At 48.0% G+C, this 26,583-nt stretch overlaps 1 protein-coding gene across 5 annotated transcripts in view; it reads right to left on the reverse strand.

Annotated features, from left to right (window-relative positions):
- ZnT63C (zinc transporter 63C) overlaps positions 1-26,583 on the reverse strand; it is a 190,191-nt gene that overhangs the window by 130,169 nt on the left and 33,439 nt on the right. For all 5 annotated transcript variants that reach the window (XM_065450150.2, XM_065450151.1, XM_065450148.1 and 2 more), the window contains exon 3: positions 13,361-13,583. In XM_065450150.2, the coding sequence (XP_065306222.1) occupies positions 13,361-13,583 (223 nt within the window). The remainder of the gene's footprint in view (positions 1-13,360; positions 13,584-26,583) is intronic.

Consider the following 26,583-nt stretch of genomic DNA (forward strand, 5'->3'; position numbering starts at 1 on the left):
GGATTTTGCACGCTTTCAGCTACTGCTGCATCAGACATTTCTTCTGTAGCCACGGCGGCGTTGTCGGCAAACAAAAAGTCAGTCAGTTCAACGTCGTCGGGTACACCACCGTTAGTACATAGCTCGTTCCACGCTTCGGCCACATCGGACGGAGTAGAAAGGTCTTCCTCCTCCTCCTCCTCGGCACCAGCTCGTGCGTTTTTGGCTATTCCGGCCTTTAAAAAGCAATTCGCGATAACTTCTGCCCTGACTTCTTGCCAGGAGGCAGCAAGCATCTCGACTGCTTGATAAATGTCGATCTTCATCTCCCGTTCCAGACGGATGTCGAGAAGTATCTTCAGGATTAGTCAGCGCCGGTAACAGCATTTAAAACTGTTAATGACCCCTTTGTCCAGGGGCTGTATTAGGGACGTGCAGTTGGCATGGAAGTAATGCACTTCGATGTGCAACAGCTGCAGGCCCTCGACGTGGTGCGCCGAGCAATTGTCCAGCAGTAGGCAAACTTGACGGCCTTGCCGCTTGACGTCCTGGTTAAATTCCTTCAACCACTCAGAAAATATTGGCCGAGTCATCCACGCTTTGGAATTCGCCACATACTTCACGGGAATACGCTTCGTTCCCTTAAAACACCTGGGACGGGCACTTTTGCCGACAACTAGGGGAACTCGCTTGTCTGTGCCGTCGAGGTTGGCACACAGCAGAATCGTTATGCGGAGCTTGCTCTGCTTTTCGCCGCGGCAGTCATCGCCTTTTAACGCTAGCGTGCGGCCCGGAAGCATTTGATAAAACAGAGCTGTCTCGTCGGCATTGTAGACATCAGCCGCCTCGAAGCGACTCAGGATTCCAGGCAGCTTGTCAGCCACCCACGAAGCAGCAGCATCGCTGTCTGTGGAGGCAGATTCGCCGCTGATTACTCTTTCGACGACACCATGCCAGCTCTTAAATCCCTGCAGCCACCCGTTGCTTGCCTTGAAATCATCATGGCCCAAGATACACGCAAAATCCTTTGCCTTCTGTTGTAGGATCGCACCACTTATGGGTACATTTCTGGCTCTCGTGTCCAAAAACCACGTGAACACTGCCTTGTCCACATCAGTGTATGTGGACAGCTTCAGTCTTTTTTTCTTCGAGCTTGTTCCCGACTCCACTGCATTTCTGATGCTGTGTTCCGCACTCAAAATCGTTGATAGTGTGCTCGCTGGAATGCTGAAACGGGTGGCAACGTCCTTCTTCTTCTCGCCCGCGGAGACTGCATTTAAAATTGCGAGTTTGTCTTCAAAAGACAGAACTTTTTGTTTTCTGGCAGTAGAACTCATCACGACCAACCGACGACATAGTTAGAAGCGGAGACGCACGACTACACGCCGACAGGCAGGCCTAGCACCTCCAGAACAAGTCGGACAAACCAGTACCAGAGCACAGTTGACACATGCACACGTGCAGAACGCAGGACAACACTCAAAATGGCGAATGAAACGCATCCATAGAGAAAGAAAAAAAAGTGACGCATGTCGTTCGTCATGGAGTGTCGTTCGTCATCGTCCCTCCCCCTCTGCCTTCCCGCGCCCTGGCAATGAAAGAACCGGCTATCAGTGTTGCTTTTCAAGTGAATTCTTACACATAAGTGTGTCTAAGCCGATGAAACAAACGAAAATTACAAAATAAGAATGCTTGTCCTCAAATCCATGTGAAAAACAAAATAAATCTCAAAGAGAAATCAGTTGCCGATACCAATGCCACCTGGTGTCACGCTAGACAAGCAAAGCCTGAAAAGACTGCTACGTTAGGCACGGAGCGGCGCTAGTTGCCGCCGTCATCATCATCATCGCTAACTTTGCTCGGTCGCGGCAATCCCTGGCGTTCGCGTAGCTGCTGGCTCCTTACAATATTAATATTCAATAATCTAGAGCATTTCTTCAGCCGAATTTTCCTTAAAAGTGCAAAAAGTAATGACTGATCAGCTTTGGGAGTTTGTTACATCAAGGCTAACCGCCGCAGCACGTTCGTTACATCAAGGTCGAAAATACATGGGCTTCAATGGGGGCAGCGTTGGGGAATTCAAAAACTTCGTTAAATCCAGGAATTCGTTACATATAGGTTCGTTACATCCAGGTTTAACTGTACAATTTTATGTTTGCTCTATGGCCCCACCCATAGCTTTTTGCTATCCCGTGTGTTTGTTTGCTTTTCGGAAGAGTTTTTCAACATTTTTGAGTTTTACAGTGCACACAACAATCATGAGAGGGTGTCGATAGTTGATGGAAGCGCCACTGTTCCATTCGCAGCGGCACCTTCAGAACGGTGGCGCTTGCAGGGAGCATCGGTAGTTCATGGAAGAGCAGACACCGCTCGCGGGTTTCTCTTTGCCTGTTGCGCTTAGCTTTCTTGACGAAAGGCATTGGTTTGACGCATTCCACTTGACTGCCGGCTACGTGCTACTTCTATGCTTCCTCAGTCGTCATGAGTGCTCCAGGCCCACTAATCATTCGGCACTCGTTCACAGCAGCATTCAAGAGGGCTGCCATCCTTTACGCCAAAGAAACAAATCGCTGCGCAGCGGGCCACAAGTTCCATGTTTCTGAACGGGTGGTGTGAGAATGGCGACTGCAGCGAAGCGAAATTTTCCCCTGTGACGGTAAGTGAGGAATTTCCGACGTGCCGAAGTCTGGATGCTTTCCAGAGCTGTAGGCTAAGCTTGTGGCGTACGTCACTGAAATGTGCGATCGGTCCCTGCCAGTGAAGTGCGACATAGTCATGAAACAAACCTGGATCTTCGCCTTTTAAGGACCTGCTCTGCTGTGAGTACGAGTGGCTGGCGGCAGAAGACCGCGAAATTACGCCAACTGGACGTGTCAAAAGAGCCTCCCTGATGGCTGTGTGTGGTTGGATGCATTCGGCGTGGGCTGCTTTCCACAAGATGTCGTGGTGCGGTCGTTTGCCAAATGTGGAATTTTGCGGAAAACAACGCACTGTGGAACTGTAGCAACGATGACGATGACAGCACTAGGGAAGATGAGTAGTCCAGTGACCATGTCAGCTACTAATAAATTTTCGTTATCGAACGCGCCCTCGGGTTGCTCTCCTTTACTTTTTTTTTTCCCTGTCGCACAATATGGGGAGGTCGACTTATAATCGTGTAAATACAGTAGCTGCCGCCTTTGGAGGCCCGAGTTTTCAATTCGTAGTCTTTATCTCAAAGTGTCTGTTCTGCAGCGAATGTGCTTTATCACATTCTTTTGTCATTGAGCATGGCTTCTCCTGAGGGGTTCTTGATATGGGGGCAATGGGAAGTGCATGCCGCTCTGTGTCTGTCATAGGACATCAACTCCAACTTTACGTGGTCGTTCCAGTCAATCTATGTTGTATGGCTTTGCACCCGTTTCACATCCAGTGAGACTGTTCTTTTCATATTTCCAAGTGCAATGTCATAAATAGGGTCCCGCATGCACTTTGCTGGAACCTCTCCTACGAAAAACAGCATATCCAGGAAGACGTTAGCTTATGCTAGATAACGCATCGTGCTGTCCAATAGGACTACTGGGCTGCAGGCCACAGTAAACTTTTTCTTGGACACCAATGACTGCAGCACCACAATGGTGTTGCATCCAGTGTCACACAGCACTCTAACGGGACAGTTTCCCAGGAACCTTTTTGCCACAGGCATGTCCCCAATTTGGTTAGCAGTTGAAACATGCCAACTGAATGTTGCACTGACAACCACCAGTATTCTTTCCCCATCTTTGAGAATGAGGGAACCATTCTTTGTTGGCTCATCCTCTGATCTGTCCTACGACACCATGCAGGAGGCTTCCCTCCTGTCCACATTACAGGTTGGCCAAATATCGCCATTGTGACCCATCTTGGGACCCCCGTCTGTCCATGTGCGGGGAAACTTCTTTTTGTCCGCAAAAAGCAGTCCACCGCCCTGTGTCCCACTTTGTTGCACAGAAAACAATGCTCGTCACCTCGAGCCATCTTCTTGCCCAACTTCGTCTTTGATGTGGACGCTACTGTTGTCTTGGTACTCCCCTCCTTTGTTCAGGTTTTGCAACACCTGGGCTTCGATGAAGCTGCCCGCATTCTGGGAGCAGTCCTTCAGCGTTCGGCAGCTCCTCTCCTTCAAGAACACCTGTAGTGCAGAAGAGCAGCCCTTGATGAATTTTTCGGTAATAATCGCATCCCTAAGGCTATCATAACTATTCTCCACCTTTTGCAATTTGACCCAGTGATGAAAATAGCCGGCCAGTCTGCAGCATACTGCATAGCAGTCTCATTGTCTTCAGGCCTAGCAAGGCGAAAATTTTCGTGGTATCCCTCCGCAGTGTACCGAAAATGCTGCAGGAGTGCCGTCTTGAGCTGGTCGGAGTCTAGGGCAGCGTGCGGACCAAGACGACCGATGACCGTTAGTGCTTCTCCGGCCATGCAAAAACTCAGTGTGAGCGCCCATTTCTCTTGCGGCCATTCCTGGCACGTTGCAACATGTTCAAAACGTTGTACACATGCATTTAGGTCATCTCTGGATTCATTAAATGGTGGGATCAGTCGGTGCGGACTACAAACGGTTGACGTCACGGGCGCACTTGAGCTAGCCTGCGCGGCGGCCTCAGAAGCCTGTGCGTTACCGCCACTCTCCTGAAGATTGAGCATGCATTTGAGGACTTTGAGGACATCTGAGACATTTGAGGACATCTGAGGAGCATGTTTGAGGACTTTCTGCTCTTGGTCTAGATGTTTCTGCTGCGTGGCCATGTCCTTTCACTGCATTGCACTCCTCTATTCTTTCGTCTACGCAATGCCTCATGACTTCGAGCGAACCGGAATCTTTGAAAAACGCTAACATAATCCTAATCCATAAGAAAGGGGACGCCAAAGACTTGAAAAATTATAGATGGATCAGCTTACTGTCAGTTGCCTACAAACTATTTACTAAGGTAATCGCAAATAGAATCAGGAACACCTTAGACTTCAGTCAAGCAAAGGACCAGGCAGGATTCCGTAAAGGCTACTCAACAATAGACCATATTCATACTATCAATCAGGCGCGGAATATAACCAACCTTTATATATAGCTTTCATTGATTACGAGAAAGCGTTTGATTCAGTCGAAACCTCAGCAGTCATGGAGGCATTGCAGGATCAGGGTGTAGACGAGCCATACGTAAAAATACTGAAAGATATCTATAGCGGCTCCACAGCCACCGTAGTCCTCCATAAAGAAAGAAACAGAATCCCAATAAAGAAAGGCGTCAGGCGGGGAGATACGATATCTCCAATGCTATTCACAGCGTGTTTACAGGAGGTATTCAGAGACCTGGATTGGGAAGAATTGGGGATAAGAGTTAATGGAGAATACCTTAGCAACTTGCAATTCGCTGATGATATTGCCTTGCTTAGTAACTCAGGGGACCAATTGCAATGCATGCTCACTGACCTGGAAAGGCAAGGCAGAAGAGTGGGTCTAAATATTAATCTGCAGAAAACTAAAGTAATGTTTAACAGTCTCAGAAGAGAACAGCAGTTTACGATAGGTAGCGAGGCACTGGAAGTGTAAGGGAATACATCTACTTAGGGCAGGTAGTGACGGCGGATCCGGATCATGAGACGGAAATAATCAGAAGAATAAAAATGGGTTAGGGTGCGTTTGGCAGGCATTCTCAAATCATGAACAGCAGGTTGCCATTATCCCTCAAGAGTAAAGTGTATAATAACTGTGTCTTACCAGTACTCACCTACGGGGCAGAAACCTGGAAGCTTACGAAAATGGTTCTACTTAAATTGAGGATGACGCAACGAGCTATGGAAAGAAGAATGACAGGTGTAATGTTGAGGGATAAGAGCAGATTGGGTGAGGGAACAAACACGAGTTAATGATATCTTAGTTGAAATCAAGAAAAAGAAATGGGCATGGGCAGGACACATAATGAGGAGGGAAGGTAACCGATGGTCATTAAGGGTTACGGACTGGATTCCAAGGGAAGGGAAGTGTAGCAGGGGGCGACAGAAAGTTAGGTGGGCAAATGAGATTAAGAAGTTTGCAGGGACGACATGGTCACAATTAGTACATGACCGGGGTTGTTGGAGAAGTATGGGAGAGGCCTTTGCCCTGCAGTGGGCGTAACCAGGCTGATAATGATGATGATGATGACAATTTTTTGTCGCGCAGTCTCGCACGCTCCACCTCCACCCATTCTCTTAACGGGGCCTCTTTCAGATCCAGCTCTCAACCTAGACTACAATTTGTTGGTTTCCTCACGCAGTACCAAGCCGGTGTCCTCATGGTACTCCGAATGACCGCAGATGTGTTGTCTAGTGGAGCTGCCACGCGCAGGCACGGGGAAAGAGGGCGAAGAAGACGCTCGCCACTCTGGGCTTGAGGAGCATGACAGGTCCATTGGCAGCGAGCTCTGCGGGTTTCTGCCAGCGTAACTGGGCCGGAAGCACTGCTGGCGGCCACGCGAACTGCAGCACTGCTCGGTTTCAGCAGTGGCTCTCAGGCGGGAGTGCAGGCACAGCCACCAGTGCTGACCGTCGGCCGCTCGCGCATAGGCTGCCTAGCTTTGCGATCGAGACGGGCCGGTAGCCATCTCAATCGCTTCTGGAAGAGGTCGTCGCCATCCCTTGATCATTCTGCCGAGCCGTACAATTCCAAACCACAGTGCACACTCTCCTCGCATGCCGCCCGCCACGCACTGTTGCGCACTCTTCTCTTTCTTTCTCATCCACTCCTCCAGGGAAGACGACGAAGTGCCTTCTTGGTAGAACGCGCTTCCGTTGGGCTGTGCGAATTTTGGCCTTTTTCGGCAGTCTTTCGATCTTGTTTTCCTAGGCTTTGTGCTCAATCGACGACGGAACTCGAGAGGACCACGAGGATACCGCTTTCTCCGCAAGTGGGACCTTATTTCCTCCATTTTTGGACTTTGTGTGTTCAACGCAGCACGTAGCTGAGGCGCTGAGGCTACCGCGGCCGATCGGGCCCGCGGCGTCCCCACCGGAGGATCGTTTGCCGCTCGTGGTCGCGCGGAAGTTGTGAATCATGGCTACTGTGGAAGGAGCGACTACACCCGAGGAATCTTCGGTTCCAGGACAATGGTACGCTAGTGAAGGAGGAAGGTACGTGCCGCTAGAGAAGAGCGGGCAGAAAAGTGCGAAACAGCGAGCCCGGCAGAGGCAAGCAGGCAGGAAAATGGCGGCCAAGTCGATCGAGCGTCAGCATACGCGCATTCCAGACGGCGCCGAGAAAATTGTTCTCCGACCACGTGGCGGCTTAGTTAAGCTTACAAAATATGGAACAGCATATCTGACTGACGTCATCAAAATGTCGGCGGGGATTAACCCACGCGAAGAGAAGGAAGATATAATAACTCCAAATATGAAGCAGCACTCCGTTCTCGTCATCACTACGAGTGTGGAGAGGAAGCTGAAGTACGCGAGCGTGAAACACCTCATGTTCGACGGAGAACAAGTGGAGACGTTCGCCTACGTGGCCACCCCCGAGCACTGCGGAAAGGGAGTCATCCACGGGGTTCCACTCGGATACTCCATCGAAGAAATTCTGTACCGCCTAGACCGCAAGGATAACCCCGAGATTCGAGGCGTCCGCAGGCTGGGAAAAGATTCACAGTCGATCTTTATCCTCTTCAAGGAGAAAGAAGTGCCAAGGTGGATTTACCTCAACGGGGCACCGCACAGATGCCAGCTGTACCGCAAAAAATACGAAGTGTGTGTCGCCTGTGGCCGACTCGGACATCGCGCTGACGTGTGCCCAGACCCGACGAACGTCAAGTGCCGGGGCTGCGGCCTCGAGAACCCGTCAAGTGACCACAGGTGTGAGCTGAAATGCCAGCTGTGCGGCAAAGGCCACGCCCTAGGAGATCCCAAGTGCCGAGAACTCTTCCGCACTCCCTACGAAGTTAAGAAGCGACAGTGGGAGAAGATGGGACAAGCAACGACGACTGGTGGGGGACATCAGAGTCGACAACGCGAACCCAAAGAGGGAAAAGACTTCAAGTTCCGCGAGGACTCTTTCCCAAAACTGGAAGCAAATCAGAGCAGACCATCGCCGCCGCCCAAAGGACGCTCCGGTTCCCGTGCCAGGAGCCAGTCCAGGGGGCGCTCGAGCTCAAGGGACCTTGCCAACCCATGGAGACGAGGTAGGAGCAAGGAGCGTAAGGGTGTGAATTTCGCGGGCAGGGTCTCCCAGGAAAATAATCAGAGGGATAAACGGGACGAGGAAATTGAGAAATTAAAGAAAATGGTCGAAAAATTAACGGGGATAGTCGATTCGCAACGGTCCGAAATCCAAAACTTAAAGAAATCACAGAGGCAGGCAACCCCTCCTCCGCAACAACCCATTAGACAGATGACCCCCCCAGCGGCACGTCAACAGCCGCAAGGAGAGGATAAGATGGTCACAGAGGCGTCCCTCCCGCCACCAACGAAACGCAAAATTCAAGACGCCGACCCTATTCAGGCTATAGAAAAAAGGGTCGAAAATTTGGTAAGATTAGAGGCCAAGATGAATGAATTTATGAACCATATCAACATCCAAATTCAAACTGTCCTCGGGGCAGTTCAGAAACAGGCCGAGGAATGCCAAAGGCTAAGGAATGAGATGGTCGCCATGAACGGGTGGCAACAGAATATGGAGCAGATCGTCACGCAACTGCAAAATGGCCAGGCGCGCAAATGAAAATCAAATCTGGCAGTGGAACTGTCGCGGCTTCCGGCGCAAGCGGTCGATTCTGCAACAGTACCTTCCGCTATTAGATGAGACTCCTTTGGCGATTGCCCTCCAGGAAACTGGAGGACCCGCAAAACTGTCAGGTTATCAGGCATTTCATAGTGGCAGGGGGGAGAAATCCTCGGTCACAACACTCGTGAAAAGAAATATCGCGGCCATTGAACATGATTTAGAGTCGAGAGAGATCGAGAACGTGTTTGTCGAAATTCTAACCGGAAAACAGAAGGACCCTAGTTTATTCCTTCTAAATTTATACAGCTCACCCAGGCAAAGGAAGGTGAGGTTCAGGGCTCTGCTTCGCAAGGCCCTCAAAATTTCAAGCAACCAGCCACTGTTGATAGTGGGGGACTTTAATGCACATCACCAGGAATGGGGGTACCCGCACCAAAGCCCGAAAGGCAGACAGCTGTGGGAAGATACGCATGACATAGGGCTCACTCTGCACACGGACCCTGAGAGTCCAACGAGGGTGGGCAATAGCGTTAGTAAGGATACATCTCCAGATCTAACATTCTCGAAAAACATTAAAGATCTAGAATGGCATAATTCGGATCAAAATTTTGGCAGCGACCACTACATAATTGTTTCCATACTGAAAGTGGGCCTTCAAACGCGGAGGGCTCGCGCGCCGGCCGTCGTTGAATGGGATAACTTTAGAGATATCAGGAGAGCGCAGGAACTGGGGCCCATCAGAAACATCGAGGAATGGACGACGGCGCTCAAATCGGACGTTAGGAGGACGACAAAAACGCTCGAAGGGGATAACGCCGCGGAGATAGCGGACAGCCGTCTTCTGCATATGTGGGAAGCTAAGCAAAGCATGGAACGTCGTCTCAAAAATCAGAAATGGAACCGCAACCTCAGAAGAAGGATTGCTAGGCACAATAAGGAAATCGAAGATTATACTTTTACATTATGCGAACAAAATTGGGCCAACAAGTGTGACGAAATGGAGGGGAGCATGCACCTCTCCAAGACGTGGAACATCCTCCGGCATTTGTTGGACCCTGCAAGCTCGAAAACTCAATCCGGTATAAGATTGGCAAAAGCTAGGCACGCGTTCGTAGGGAACGATGATTATTTCATGAAGAAATTAATTGAGACGTTCGTGGGGGAAACATCGCGAACTCCACTACCCGACTATGGTGGAGCGCCTAACGAGGCGTTGGACGCCCCCATCACAGAAGCCGAAGTGCGAGCAGAGATTGTAAGACTCAGAACGAAGTCGGCTCCAGGCCCTGACGGGGTAACGAACAAAATGCTCAGAAACTTAGACGATGATTCCATTAGCTATCTAACGAAGTACATGCAGGAATGTTGGGAAAAAGGCGAGCTCCCACAACAGTGGAAGACGGCAAGCATTACTTTAATACCAAAACCCGGGAAGCCTCCGCAATTGGAAAACTTACGGCCAATTTCCTTAACTTCATGCGTGGGGAAATTGATGGAGCACGTCGTCCAGACCAGACTGATGGGCTTCATGGAGCAGGGCGATCTGTGGCCACATGAGATGGTCGGGTTCCGACCTCAATTGTGTACGCAGGACGTCATGCTCCAAATCAAACATGATATAATAGACTCAAGGTCTAAAGATGCAAAAGCAATTCTGGGACTGGACCTCACGAAGGCTTTTGACAACGTAAAGCATGAGGCGGTCCTGGAAGGGCTGAACAAGATTAATGTAGGTACCAGGACATATCGATACATCAGGGACTTCCTGACGGGAAGAACTGCTCGCATGAGGTTCCAAACGCTGGAATCCCCCACAATTGAGCTAGGGAGTAAGGGTACGCCCCAAGGATCAGTGCTGTCTCCCCTACTCTTCAACGTGGCTATGCGAGAACTCCCCGAGCAATTGGCAAAGCTCGAGGGATTAAAATTTAGTATATATGCGGATGATATCACCCTCTGGGTCAACCGGGGAAGTGATTCAGCCGTCGAAAGCCTGCTCCAGGCCGCCACCGACATCATAGTCGATTACGCGGCCGAGAGAGGCCTAGCATGCTCGCCGCAGAAATCAGAATTGTTTATATACAATCCGAAACACTTAAGGTGCAAGGCACCGTCGGAGATCAAAATTAAGGTGGCGGGTAAAGAGGTACCAATAGTAGAGCAAATTAGAATCTTGGGCCTGATTCTCCAGTCACACGGCTACAATGGCGAGACCCTCAAGAGGCTGCAGAATCACGCATTACAGACCCTGAGCCTAATTAGGCGGGTGGCCAGCAAAGGTCGAGGGCTAAAGGAAAAAAATTTATTCAAGCTAATACAGGCGTACATATTCTGCGGGGTGAGCTATGCAACGCCATATCTCGATTTGAAAGTGGTGGAAAGAGAAAAGATTGATTCTCTAATGAGAAAATGCGTAAAACGAGCGCTGGGACTGCCCATGTGTACATCAACAGGGAGACTGATGGCTCTAGGAGTGCACAACACATGGGCAGAACTGGCGGAAGCGGTGCGAACCTCTCAAATTGAGAGACTTAGCACCACGCAGACAGGAAGAGCCATATTGGCCAAAGTTGGAATAAACCCGGACAGAGGCCCCACCCAAAAGGTGGACGTAGATAGGGAAATTAGAAAAAATCTGATTATCTCCCCTCTGCCAAAAAACATGCACCCGGAACATAACAAAGACAGGAGGCATAAACGAGCCGAAGCATTAAAAATTAGATTCGGTAATATCTCGGAGCATGAGGTGGCCTATGTAGACGCGGCGGGAGGTAGCGGCAGTTTTACGGTGGCAACGGCCGTCAGCGGCCGGGGTATTCCCGTGACTGCTGTCACTCTGCGCGGGCGCAACATAGAAGTTGCCGAGGAAATTGCGATCGCATTAGCTTGCGCTGGAACGGACGCGAAATTTGTGATCAGTGACAGCAAAACTGCCATACAAAATTTTAGCAAGGGAAGGATCTCGCCCTTAGCGGCCAGAATCCTAGGCCAGAGAAAGCTAAATAGAAAAATTCAAATAATTTGGACTCCGGCGCATGAAGCCGTCCCCGGCAACGAGGCGGCCCACGAGCTGGCTCGAGATCTCTACCGCCGAGCCGCTACGGGGCCCCTCGATGACCGAGGGAGCGGAGAGCGCATGCTAAAATATGGGGAGATCACGCAGCATTATAGATTGGCTCGTAGACTGGTATCCCCGCCAGACCCAAAATTAAACAACAGACAAGCAGTCGCGTGGAGACGACTACAAACTTATACATATCCGCACCCGGTTATGGCGAACCACATGTTCCCCGAGGCCAGGAGCGATAAATGCAATCTTTGTGGGGCGAGAGGGACCCTCGACCACATAATATGGGAATGTCCGTACTCTCCCGGGGGAACGCACAAAATAGACAGTAGAGACACCTGGGAGACCCTGCTGCGCAGCTCGGACCCTGAGCTCCAGCTCCGGCTCGTCCAACTGGCCGAAGAGGCTGCTGGGACCCAAGACCTCCCAGCCTGCATCTGAGGCGGCGGCACTCGCCCCCTGACCTGTGCGTCGGGGGGTGGGTAGATCACCTTTTCCGTTGGACATTAAAGTTTATTCTATCTATCATCCACTCCTCCAGCGCAAACGCCCCACTCTTTCCACCCCTCTTCATTTTAGTGTTTAGTGCTTTGTACCTGTGAACTACAGCCCTCTTTAACAGGTTATTTGGGCATTTTAACTCTTGCTCCACATTTTTATGTTATCTGGACCTTTTATCAGAGCTTGTATTGCTGTTTGCATCCTTAATTCACCGCCTTTTTATTTTGAACTACAGTGTTTCCTAGACTAACTGTTTTTTATCACATATATATTGCCACTATCTAGTTATCTTCAACAATTCACCATGTATTATTGTTTTCTCCCTATGTGATGCCGTTAGGGCAAACTGAACAAAAAAAAAATTGTTCAGCTCATATTTGCCCCCTTTCTATGTGCGCATCTTTCTGGTGCCAATCTCTCAACAGTAAAGAAGTGCTAATGACTGCTGCTGTATGCAAAGCCAGCGAAACTATGGAACCTATTTTAATAAGTCTAGCTCCCTTCAGCTCTAAGCAGACATAAAAGCTGCCAGGTATGCATTGGTAGTGACAGGGCATGAAAGCCTGGTGACCTTGTGGCACTTCTTTGAGCCCACAGTACTTTGCTCATGCCTTCCTCACAGCAGTGGCGCCTCACAATCCTTTTGCAGCGAGGAGGTGATGCTCTGCGGCATTTTGCAACTTGTGACGGTGGCAGTGAAACCTTTGGTGTGTACTCCACAGAGGTGTGACCATTCCCAAGGACAGGAACCGCATACTTTTTGCGATAGGACTGTCAGGCATAATGTTCAGAATACTCAGCAAAATTACGGTTCAGCTGATCAAGATACCTTGAATAGCAAAGCATCCGGTGAATGAGGCTTCAATAATCAATTGTGGTGTGCTCAGAGACAACAGAAAATCAAGCTATGTTAGTCGCAATATTTTGTACTAACTGAGAAAACGGAGCAAGCCTTCAGTTCAGTAACCAGAAGTCACATCGACAGCACCCTGCTGCTTGGAGAATAGCCACTGCAAACCCCGATGAGGAACAGGGCCACGGTTAGCCCACCTTTGTGCATTGAGTGCAATGACCTGGATTGTACCCGGTCAGTCACTCACCACGAAACAGGCAGAGGCCAATCATGTTGACAATGAGGCCGGCAATGCCAACATAAAGGATGAGCTTTGGCTCGTCGATGATCTCGGGCTTGTAGAAGCGCTTGAGGCTCTCCACAAGGATAGAGAAGCACAGGGCCACCAGGAACACGGCGTTCACCAGCGCTCCCAGAACTTCGGCACGAGCCCAGCCAAACGTGTTTTTAGACCACTTCTTGGGAGACATCTGCGAGAGGAAGCAAAGGCCCCACATACAATTTTCATTGGCAGCCTTAATGATGAAGTTATAATCGAGTCACTGGAGCAGCAAGGAAATGTGGCTATAGTCAGAGGGTATGTCACAGAACAACTGCAGCAATTTTGGTGCTGTCCTGTCTTTCATCACATGAACTACACTGTGCATTCATAAGAGACGCTGAACTGAATGCTTTCTTTTATATGCCAGCAATTCTGTCCTCTGAGCCTATGTCCCCAGTTTGCAAAAAGTGTGTACACATAGCTTGGGAACAAGGCAATACCAGATGGATACACGTGCAACAGGAAGTCAAACAAATTAAAATGAAATTGCCCAGTTCAACACCCTGCATTATGAGGGATTCCAGATTTAAGTTTGAACACCTGGGGTCCTTTAAGGGGCACCCAAAGCAGACTACATGGGTATATTGTCCACCATTATGACACTGCGTCCCTCATGAAGTGCGAGGCGTCTACCAAACTGACATTTCCAAATTTCCTAAGTGCCTTTGCAAGATTCCGCAAGTAACACAGAACTTTGTTTTATGCCAAGACGGGCTGACACCGTGTCACCCGATGTTGTCACTATCTAGTAGGCATGTGAAAAAATTTTTAAAAATGACTTAGTCCAGTATGAATAGCAAGGAGTAGTATTTATTTTATTCAAAAAGAAAACAGAAGGGAGGACTTAGTCAAATGCACAGCAAATAACATACCTTCGAAAAATATGGTAAAGCTTATCGCAAATCGAGTCAAACATTTTCAAATACAAATAAAAAGTGTTGCATACAGAAGCAAATATTTTCGAATATGAGCTATTTTTATGAAGTGATAGCAAGCTCATCAATATGAGGCCCAAACTTTGTCATAAGTGAGATTCTCTTTCAGCATCTGGATAGCCAACCTCACCGTTCCTGACGTAGTTTCAGCCCGCGCATGCCTCAGTGTTGCGTTTCACGGCTTTAAAGATGTTATTTTGGTATGGATGAGGGACACCTGCATCTTGACATCAGCCAATACTTTATTCTTTCTTTAGCTCAGGCTCCTTTGAAGAAGCAGCGGCATGCTTCCTTTCCCGTTCATTCATGCATCGGTCCTTTCTCGCCCTCCTTCTACTGTGCGTTCACCCCACAGACCATATGAAGCATCTTCTTGGACAGTTAGTCGACATCAGATATCTCAGACTCCCTAGGGGCTGCGAAGATGCATGAAAAATTGGGCAATTTGACAAAATGAATGCAAGCCTTTCACTGCCCCCAAGGGGCTCAAATTGCCACAGGCAAGTCCGAAAAAAGCTCTGGAAGCCTGCGAGTACACTAATTAGGCATATTAGTGCTCGTAATGTGACAGACGGCATGTGAAGGCACTGGCGCTTTTGGCACGAGCACACCTCACAGAATGAAGACCTCGCCAGTGCTGGCTCCTATGCCTGGACCATGTGGGGTTTCTGGCGCTCTCACGGCTTTTTTCAGGCTCTCGCGATGGTTGTATGGGAGCCATTGCGTTGTGTTGCCGGGGGCTCCGTGTCCCTCTCCTCCTTGCCTGGACGGGGTGGCAGCGGGTCATAAAACACTGTCACTCTGCTGTCATCCCGCCCACGGGAAGGTCAACAGGCTTTCCCCATTGGCCGACATTTTGGCGGGATTCGGGCCCTGCTTGCGTGCGCTCCGGGTAAGCGCGCGCAAGACGGGACCCGGGGAGACCACATCGGGGCGTCGGAAGGTGCGTACGTGTTCCTCTCTGTCGGCGGCGGCCCCCTTTGTCCGCCGCCGGCCGATGGTTACTTCGACTCGTCGGGGTCCCGGCCTCGGCGGGCGTGCGCGCATTCTTCCGTCGTCTCGATGTCCTGAGGCAGCGTCTGCCGATCGTGCCCCCGTCTGTTCGTCTGTCGTTTCTCTCTATTTCCCTTTTCTCTGCTGTGGGGCGCGCGATGGCAGGCGCTGACCGAAGGATAGGCAAATTCTTCTGCTGGGGGTTCTTTGTTCTTTGTTTCTCTCTCTGTCGCGGTGCGCCGTTAGCGGCCACCGGCGACCATTTGGCTATGTTTTGTGTGATTCATATTCGGAAGTTATGTTAAAGCGTGTGTTTGTATTGAGTCCCCGGTTAATAAATGTTCTTTGTTGTTTCTTGAGAGCTTTGCCTAGGGTCTCCCTTGCTGCGCGCGCGCGGTCTCGCCTTCCCCTAAGCTGTGGGGCCGGCGGGGCGCGTACGCGCGCAGCTGCGCGTCGGCACACGGAGCGGGCTGGAGTAGGCGCGGACGCGCAGTGCCCTGCGCGCGCGGCGGCTCGGAGTGCTCGAACCCGCGGTGGTGGTCGTCCGGCGCGCCGTGAGCGTCGCGGGTGAACACCACAACCACCATGTACCCGTTTCCTTGAGTTAGTAAATCGTCGGCAGCCAACCACAGCTCTAGAGACGTAACAGCTTGACTTCAAGGCTGCCAATGAAAATTGTATGTGGGGCCTTTGCTTCCTCTCGCAGATGTCTTGCAAGAAGTGGTCTAAAAGCACGTTTGGCTGCGCCTGTGCCGAAGTTCTGGGAGCACTGGTGAACGCTGTGTTCCTGGTGGCCCTGTGCTTCTCTATCCTTGTGGAGAGCCTCAAGCGCTTCTACGAGCCCGAGATCATCGACGAGCCAAAGCTCATCCTTTATGTCGGCATTGCCGGCCTCATTGTCAACATGATTGGCCTCTGCCTGTTTCGTGGTGAGTGACTGACCGGGTACAATCCAGGTCATTGCACTCAGTGCACAAAGGTGGGCTAACCGTGGCCCTGTTCCTCATCGGGGTTTGCAGTGGCTATTCTCCAAGCAGCAGGGTGCTGTCGATGTGACTTCTGGTTACTGAACTGAAGGCTTGCTCCGTTTTCACAGTTAGTACAAAATATTGCGACTAACATAGCTTGATTTTCTGTTGTCTCTGAGCACATCGCAATCGATTATTGAAGCCTCATTCACCGGATGCTTTGCTATTCAAAGTATCTTGATCAGCTGAACCGTAATTTTGCTGAGTATTCTGAACATTATGCCTGACAGTCCTATCGCAAAAAGTATGCGGCTCCTGTCCTTGGGAATGGTCACACCTCTGTGGAGTACACACCAAAGGTTTCACTGCGACCATCACAAGTTGCGAAATGCCGCAGAGCATCACCTCCTCGCTGCAAAAGGATTGTGAGGGGCCACTGCTGTGAGGAAGGCATGAGCAAAGTACTGTGGGCTCAAAGAAGTGCCACAAGGTCACCAGGCTTTCATGCCCTGTCACTACCAATGCATACCTGGCAGCTTTTATGTCTGCTTAGAGCTGAATATCTCTGTATTGAGACGAAGCTGACTTTCAGCAACTGGCATTATGCAACGCGCCTTGCTTTTCGAGCTTCGAAGCCAATCGCGACGATTACAAAGGCAGAGTTGGTGCCATTGCTGACAGTGGTGAATTCTTTCAATGAAAACCATAGCACCCAACGGCAAGAAGCTCAATAGCAAACGTTGAAGCAGCTAGGCCTAGCATTGTCACAGTGGTGGCTACGGCTGCCAGCAGTGCATGCGAGCGCGCCAGTTCGACGTGGTGGGATAATCAAAATGGTGGTGGCGGTGGCTTTGATTAATGCCATTTCAGACCTGCAGTCACGGCAAAACGTCCGGAAAATCGGACGGCAGAGGGCTGCTCTCAGTATCCCACAACAGGTCGTCTTCCGTTACGCCGAAGTCGTTTGTGATCGAGCATTTCTTAAATGATTTGACCTCAACGTTCACGTGGACCCTCTTCCACGCGTCCGAAATCCACTTTGCGATGGTTGATGGGGACGCTTTCTGCAGCTTTCCCGTCGGCATCTTCTCCCGGTCAGGGTTTCGCACCCATTCTTTGTAGTGCTGTCGGAGATTGGCTTTGAAGGGCGTGTTGACTGAAACGTGGAGGGGTTGCAGCACTGGCGTCATGCCACCCGGAATCACAACCACGTCGCTATTTATGTTCCGAAGCTGTTTTTACCTCCGGGGTCAGATGGCCGCGAAACGCGTCCAACAGAAGCATCGACCGCGTGCCTGCAGGTCCGCCGAGCAATGATTCCAGAGTGAGCAAGCGCGTTTGGCGGCCTTGGCTACGCGCTCTTCCTAATAGGGGGGTGCTTAGAATCGTAAAAATACGGTATAACATTGTTTAAGCACTGAAATTCGCAAAAGCAGAAGACAAACTAACAAAGTACAAAACAAAGTAAGTAACAAAATAACTAACAAAAAAGTAGCGTATGTGCAGAGATGAATAACAGAACAATCAAAGAATATGGCTCTATAATAGCATTTTCAAAACTAGAAGCTGCCATCACTTCATTAGGGAGCTCATCCCAATCGTTAATCGTGTTAGGAAAAAATGAATACTTAAACACATTGGTACGGCACTGATAAGCTCCAATTTTGTTAGCGTGGTCTCTCCTAGATGAAAAGTAATGCGGCTCCTTGATGAACAGTGTTTTGTCGACACCAGTTTTACATTTATATATATTATAAAGGAATTTCAATCTTAAGATTTTCCTGCGTGAAGAAATCGCTTTCCAACACAACCCTTCCCGTATTCCAGATCCTCTGATAGTAAAATTATAATTTCCTGTTACGAAGCGTGCTGCTTGCTTCTGGACGCGTTCTATTTTTTCTGTGAGGTTTTTAGTGCACAGATCCCAGTTAAAGGGAAGCTGAAGAGTCTGTCGAATTCAATAAGACGCTCATATACGGATGCGGGAACCTTATAAACCATGTAGGTAAAATTTTTGGTTTTTTTCTCAATTAGGAGCGACGTAATCGTCGGTTGAAATCGCGCTGTAGCTCCGCCCCCCATTGAGTGAGCGAGCGGAGCGGAGACCGGAAACCGCGGTGTTGTGACGTCAACTCTACTGTTTTGTTCCATCGCAGCGTCCGCAACCGTGCCTGACCGCGCTTGTTTCTGCGTGCGTGCCATCGTAATCTGCTTCGATCGACCCTGTATTCCTTAGTTGGTGCATCTGTGTGTATGTAGAGTGGTAGTCAACGTGCGTGGTAGTCAACGTGAGTGGTAATCAACGTGAGTGGTAATCAACGTGAGTGGTAGTCAACGTGAGTGGTAGTCAACAGATGAAGGGCACTACACGTACTGCATGAACCGGGAGCTTTTCACGCGTTTAAACCGTCTTTGTAGATTGCCGACAGCTTTGGACAGCGCACAAATGGCGACGATCGCATCCCCGCTTACGTTCCACAAGGAGGCATGCAGGAACACAACACTACAGTTGTTTGACCGGAAACGAGCTCACTGGATCGGCGAAAGATCGGCGAGATCACTAGATCGCTTTGCAAAAAACATGCTCACCAAAGAGCATTTCCAACACGAGGAGATCCCAAGACTTTGCATTCGTTCGCATCGAAAGCACTGCTCGCACCAGCATCGTTTGCTTCTTCGAGAGGCCGGCTCTTTGCAATCGGCTCGTACATGTAGGGAGTAACGCCGAACTCCTCATAAAAACGCAGTCTCTCTAAATTTTCCATTACCGTTTCAGAAAAACAGCACCAAACTACCAAGCACCGCGCTTCATGTGTAGCGGCAGCGGTCGGTTACTAGAGTTGACGTCACGAGGCGCACCGACCAATCACAGGCGGAAACGAGACGCGTGAGCTGGGCGTGTCCGCTGCTGCACTTTTCATCGAAATAAAATATATTTGCGCTTTATTTCGCTCAATTTCGATATGATATTCGAATTCGGAGGGTTTAAAACCATTATGTACAGATGTTCACTCATTTTTTCTGGAAAACCTTTCAGCTTCCCTTTAACGCAAGCATATTCTAGAATAGGCCTGACGTTTGTTAAATACAAGGTTGCCTTCAGTGATGAAGGAGAATGCTTAAAATTTCGTCGGAAAAAGTGAAGAAGACGGTAAGCTTTCGCACTAATTGAGTTAACATGATTAGTCCAGTCAAGCGTTTCAGAAAACGTAACTCCGAGGTACTTGACATCCTTAGCGGTACTGAGTGCAATATAATTTACGCCATAGAAACTGGGGAATTTTTTATTTTTCTTAGTAAACTGCACATGGTAGCATTTACCAGTAGTCAGAGTCATCTGCCACCGCTTGCACCAGATAGATACTTTTTCAAGGTCATCCTGTAAGACAGACATATCGGCATGACATTTCACTGTATGATACATGACGCAGTCGTTGGCATACAGTCGAATTGTTGATTTAAGGCCTACTACTAAATCAGTAATATAAACAAGGAACAAAAGTGGCCCAAGCACAGAGCCTTGAGGCACTCCCGATAGCACGTGCATTGGAGCCGATGTCACCCCATTAAGAACAACTTGCTGTTTGCGCAGGTGTAAATAATCCTTTATCCAGCCGAGAATATGTTCAGGAATGCCTAGGAATGATAAATTTAAGCAAAGTAGATTGTGCGGGACGACATCAAATGCTTTCCGCAGATCAAGAAAGAGTGCATCTATCTGTTCACCATGGTCCATGCCGAGTGCAATGTCGTGAGTGAATTCGGCTAGTTGTGTTACGCACGAAAAACCAGAGCGGAACCCATGCTGAGCCGAAGTAAAAAAGTTATTTGCTTGAAAATGTTTCATCAAATTAAAGTACAGGACATGTTCGAGAGTCTTACAGCAAACGGAAGTTAAAGATATCGGTCTGTAATTACCTACGTGTGTACGATCACCCTCTTTAAACATCAGAGTCACGTTGGCTGTCTTCCAATCTTCAGGCAGCTTTTGCTTATCTAGCGACTTGTTGAATAATATTACTAAGAAAGGCACTGTCTGTCTCGAACAATGTTTCAAAACGTGATTAGAAATTCCATCGGGTCCATGAACTGAATGCAGGTTCAGATTAAACAACAAAGCCTCCACTCCTTCCTTGCTCACGGCAATGTTTTCCATTTCCGGTAATCAAGTCGGTGTGTAAGAAATAGCAATGCTACATGGCTTTGTAGAAACTGAACGAAAATACTTGTTAAATACTTCTGCTTTTCTTTTGTCTTCTTTAATTAGGTTACCATCACTTGTGATGGCCGGGATGCCAGTGTCATCCTTCTTGTTGCTCTTGATATACCACCAGACCTCTTTGGGATTCATATTTAGTTTATTCACTAAGGCTTGTAGATATGCATCCTTCGCAACCTTCAATTCGCTTTTAAGTTTTGTGCTGATATCCTTTAGCTTTTTGTACATGCTTGGGCTTTTTGTTTTGCAATATATTTTGTAAGTTCGGGATTTTTTCTGAATGGTGAACAAAAATCCTTATTAATCCAGGGTTTATCCTTGCGGCGCTTAGTTGAAACCACTTTAGACGAAACGAAATCTGAGGTCAATGATAGAAGAACAAATTCCCGAAGTTTTTCCTGAGTATTTTCAGACTATTCAGCATCCCTGAGAATTTCCGGTTCTCCCGGCTGGTAGACACCCTGTAAAGAAACACCAAATGGCATTCCAGCACTCTTGTCGGCTGCAGGAAGTTTAAGTCACCACGGTGAATGTCAACATAACAACTGGAACAATGTTTGGGAAGGGTGCAACAGAACTAAATCAGAAAGAAAGGGAGGGGGAGTCGGAATGCCCATCCATCAGGGAGCCAAATGGAAAAGACTAAGATTAAAAATGTGAATAGCTTCTTAGGTTATCAGGTACAATGAGTGGAAAGAAAACTGGGCTGGGTGTAACATATTTGAAATGAAACATATTTGTGGACCGGAAATAGTTGCACAAGGAAGAACAGAGTTAGTGGAATACCTAAGTGCTGATATTAGGGGTTTTGGGAATGATGTCGAAATTATTCTATTAGGTGACATAAATGCCCACATACAGGATCTAGATGGTTATACCGACAACAACAGGAAGTCAATGCTAGATCTTTGCGAGCGACATAACCTTGTCGCGAATACAGGGCCCAAGTGTGATGGGCAGACCACGTGGGAAGTGGTAAATCGGCAATCAACTATTGATTACTGTCTAATGACACAAGGCATTTATAATTTTAGAGAAATGGTTATTGATGAGGAAGGCTATAGCAGCCTAGGGAGTGACCATAAACACATCATTTCGAAAATGGGATATGTAGCTGGGGAAGAGAGCAAGGAGCGAAGAATGGCCAGTCCACATTGAAATGCTCAACAAATAACAAATATAGTCACAAGAGTGGAGGAAGAACTTGGCAAATGGACAAGCAATGAGTGGGAATATGGTCAGCTTCTAAGTGTAATTATGACAGAAATATGGAAAGAGAAACAACATGCTCATTGGGAAGGAAAAAAGAAACGCAAAAGCTAGTGGGACATGGAGGTACGAGAAGCAATCGCCCAACTACAGAAAGCATCCTGAGAGCACAGGCAGGCAATAAAAGCGCGCTTGGCACAGAATGAACTAGCCAGGAAATGGGAAACATACTGGGAGAAAAATTTTATGGTTCAAATACTGGTTCAAGCACAAAATAAAAGGCGAAAGTGAACGTTGGTTGTCAGAAAAAGTAAGAAAAAGAAGGCTACATCTAGAATACTTTGTAACCACAACTTATTAATCAGGAAGTGTCGAACAATACAACAACATATCCTAGACGAAGATGGGAACGAACTGGAAGGGAACGTAGCATTAAATTACATTCAAAAAATAACAGCCGAATCTTTCCAAGGCAATGATGAAGTTGTATTTCAGGAAAAAGAGGGCATGAAAGAGGATCAGATGGAAAAGGAGCTGGCGCTGACAAATTTCAACTGGAAGAAAGCCAAAGAGAAAGTTTTGAAGCACACTGCCACAAGGCTAGACAAGGTTCCCGTTAGGCTGATTAATAGACTAGGACCAAAAAGTAAGGAATCTCTGTTGAAATCAATGGAAAGAACCTTAAAGGGCCCCTCACCAGGTCTGGCCATTTTGAGCTGACAAGCGCAGAGCATACATTGAGCGATAACGATCATGTCTGCAAAGTATTACCATATTTACTCACATAATGATCGGACTTTCTTATTTTAAAAGAAATTGACGCGAATTTAGGTGTGTGATCATTATGCAAGTTAAATTTCCCGCGAAAAGAAAACATCTTTTTTTTTCATCCCGTGTTTGCTGCGGGATGACAACAGGTCAACAAATAGGCGAATGCCGTTGTAACAGTGCAGGACACCAAAGCGAAAATGGGGGCCACCGGAGCAAGCCGAACGCGACAACGCGATTTTTTTCTTCTCGTGAGTACATTACGCGCATTCAAACAGTTCCTTCCATATCAGTAATGAATATTATCGTTACTATTGACAAGCTTGCGGCAATAATGTAGCCATGTCCACTTTGAAGGGACAGAAACAGAGATAAGCGCGCTTAGCTGCCAGTGACATAGAAACCCACGGTGGGTACGCGGTGGAAACTGCGGCATTTGTCTTCACTACTATCCTAATACGGCATGCTTCTGCTATGGGTGGGTGAATATCTTAGCTGTGTTACAAGCGTCGGCATATGAACGGAGTACACTTCTAACGTATCGGTGTGAATGTGGCATCTATCGTTGCCACTCGCGATTTGTTGCGTGCCCCTAGTGCAGACAAGAATAATCGATGATGATGATGATGATGATGTATAGGGTTTTGTGGCGCAAGGGCCAGTCATGGCCAAAGAGCGCCAAGCAATGGTGTTATGTAGTCGGTGAGAAAGGCAAATTTTTTGTTGTTGACCACAACCATTATAAAGCTTCCAAAATATAAAGCCAAGGAAAGTTTGGTTGTAGCTTTTCTTTTTTCATGTAAATGCGGAAAGTGATGAAAGGAATGATATGGGGCATCTACGTAAGAATGCTTGGTGCGTGCAGACTGCTTGGTATCTCTTGAGTCATTCACGCAGCATTCAACAGCATTCGACAGATGGCAAGCGCGATCACCATTAGCTGGACTTGGCACATGACATATCGCCGACGTAAGTTCGGGGTGCGATCATTACACGGGAAAGGAAAAGATTCGAATTTTGACGACAAAATTCAGGGGTGCGATCATTACGTGAGTGATATCATTATGCAAGTAAATACGGTACATCGCTATGCGCCGCAGACATGACATGACATGACAAGAACTTTATTTGAAACCTGAGGGACTGAGATCTTGGGGAGCTAAAACTGAAGGCTCCCAAAGATCAAGTCCGAGGCGCCACCCACGATGGGACCGGGAGATGAAGTTCCGCCGCAATGTCGTGGGCCCTCCGGACAGCCTGGAGTTGAATGCGGAGATTGCTGCTCTTAAGAGATTCCTGCCATTGTTCTTTCGTTATGGGTGGAGAGGCGTTAAGGGCTGGGCACAGCCAGACCATGTGTTCAAAAGCGCCAAAAGAGTCATGACCACATTTGGGGCACGACTGTGAGTGGGCAGGATCTATCCTGTTAAGAGACCGAGGAGTGAGATACGAACGGGTCTGCAGAAGTCTGAGAGTACTAGCCTGAGGTTTGGTCAATTAAGGGTGAGGGGGTAGAAATGTCCTCCAGCCCAGTCGACAATGGGAAACAATTTCGTGGAAAGTACATAATGAATCTTTGTGGATGTTGACCTCGTTACAAGCCTGGCTACCCGCCACAGCGCGGTACGTGAAATCGCGTGCTCTCGGGTGGGCCTGCTCGTTAGGATTACATCCAAGCGGGTTAATTGAGCAATCTAGATGGGCTATCTATGCGCCACAGAAAGATCTGAAATTTCAAACCGAACGCCGTTTTTCCTTCTCCTTGTGGCCGCTGCTCTCCAAGCTGAAGGATGATGTACTCATGTCCCTGCACTTAGGTACTCGAGTCCGCAATGTGACATTGCTCGTGGTGACACGCGACTTCGAGAATTATTCAAGGCACCATATGTTATTTGTGTGATCTGTTGCTTGAATTGACGAATTGAAGTTTAGAAAAATAATAAAACCCACAAACAGAATGTCTGTGTGTTTTCTGCCTTACTTCGCACCGAAGCAAGAGATGTACTTCTGCTTCGTTTGCTTAGTCCCACGGTCGGGTGGTCACGTGCGCAGGTACCGAAACTATGTCATTTTCTACCATGTTCCAGCACGTGATCAAGCTCCGCGATACACTTGTTCTGCCTCAGTATTCGTGTAACACTGAATTATACCACTAGTTATGTGTCCTTGTGCACAGCGCGCAAAATCGTGCGCTGCGCGACACGATAGCAGCTCATGCGCAATACCGCCAGCGGAAAAGGGCATCGGCAAAAAAATAAAAAAGCAAGGAGAAAAAAAAGTTAATGCGGAGCCTGTGGCATATGTGTTACGTGATCCTCGAGGCCCGGCATGGGAGAACGCAGGGAAGGAATTTCGCTTGTGAAGGCTAGACGGGGCGAGTGGAGAGGAGTCTTGCTATGCAGTGGAGCCCGCCTGGTGAAATCATGGGTTCGTGGCACTGCAATATTTCTATCTCGGCTATTAATGAGCCGACTTGAAAGAGAGAGAGAGAATGAAACTTTTATTTGAAGTCCTGACTTGTCAGTCGAGGTACGTGGCAAGTCACGACTTCAAATAAAAAAAAAATTTTTTAATAAAAAAAATAAAAGCCGACTTGAAAAAAAATATTTTTGCAGCAGAACGCTCCCTAGAGGACACGTAACAACTTCCAGCGTACAGCCAAAATTTGCTATCTGGCCTGGTGACGGGCCCTTTAAAAGACAGAAAGACATTTGGTGACAAAGTAGAATGAATTTAATTTATAAAGGTAAGTGGGAAAAAGACAGAATTCACTCAGACAGCTGACCATTACATCGATAATATAAATTAGCAATGCAGGTGATTAAATTAGAGCTGCAAGCATGGGTAGAGAATAATGGAATATTGGGAGAACTTCAGAATGGCTTCAGAATCAATAGGTGTCTCGATGATAAATTAGTTGTCCTTGCTCAGCGTATTGAAATATCCGGACAAGAAAGGAGACTGCTATGTGGTCTTGGATTATCAGAATCAGAATCAGTTTTTATTTTCCTCAAGGAAAAGTGGACCCCAGACAAAAAGCTGCTCATTGAGCAGCTTGACGAGGCCTGGGGCCCTACAGGCTGCGGTAACAGCGGCAAAACAGCAGTGTATGTCGTACACCCGTATGAGGGGGGAAAAAAAGCAAGAGAAACAAAGAAAAAAATAATAAACTGTTCGCACCAAGGTGTGAAGAATGCGAAAAAAATATTTACATGTACATACACCAATAAAAAACTATATTGACACGTGCACTTGCGTATTTTTATCGGTCAACCACATTTCGCCGCCTAACAAATGTTATCGCACAGCGCGGGACGTGCCTGCATGTATTGGAAGTTTCTGGAATGTTATCGATGCTTCTATCCGCTGTCTGTTATTTTGTGTTATCTGATTTCATCGCGAGACACGAATGGTGTAGAACTTTGTGGAAGACACGCAGGTCCCAGTGATTACTTTGGAACATTCAACGACTGATGTATAAAAGCCGACGCGCTTGACCCGTTGATCAGATTTTCGCCGATCGCCAACCGTGTTGGCCGCTATCGTTGTGCTATAAGTGTAGCCTGTTTTTGTGGGCACAAGTTCGCCCAATAAAATGCTAGTTCCTATATCAGAGTCTTGCTGCCTTCTTCACCGTCACTACTATGTGACAATATTATACACTGACATGTTATATTCACACGTACACGCACAAACACCCGTAGAAGTTGCGTGCATACGCCCCTATATATACATTCACATATACGCACACACACGTCATATATACACACACCACTCATGTCCACACATGTATACGTTTAAGTTAAATATTTATGAAGAATGAACTTCTACAAAAACAGAGAGCAAGAGAGAGAGAAAAAAAAAGTGAAATTAGACAATGCCTGCAAAATCATTCCAAACTAATCCACACAAAAGAATACACAACGCCGAATCTAAACTACATGATATAAATCTGCTGCCGGTTAAGCAATTCTGTTTAAAAAGTATTCCATTAAACCACATTTATCTATTGTGGGGCCATCAATTAAGGTTGTATTAGTGTTCAGGGTGTAAGGT

The sequence above is a fragment of the Dermacentor albipictus genome, chromosome 3, assembly GCF_038994185.2.
Source record: "Dermacentor albipictus isolate Rhodes 1998 colony chromosome 3, USDA_Dalb.pri_finalv2, whole genome shotgun sequence".
Lineage (NCBI taxonomy): Eukaryota > Metazoa > Arthropoda > Arachnida > Ixodida > Ixodidae > Dermacentor > Dermacentor albipictus.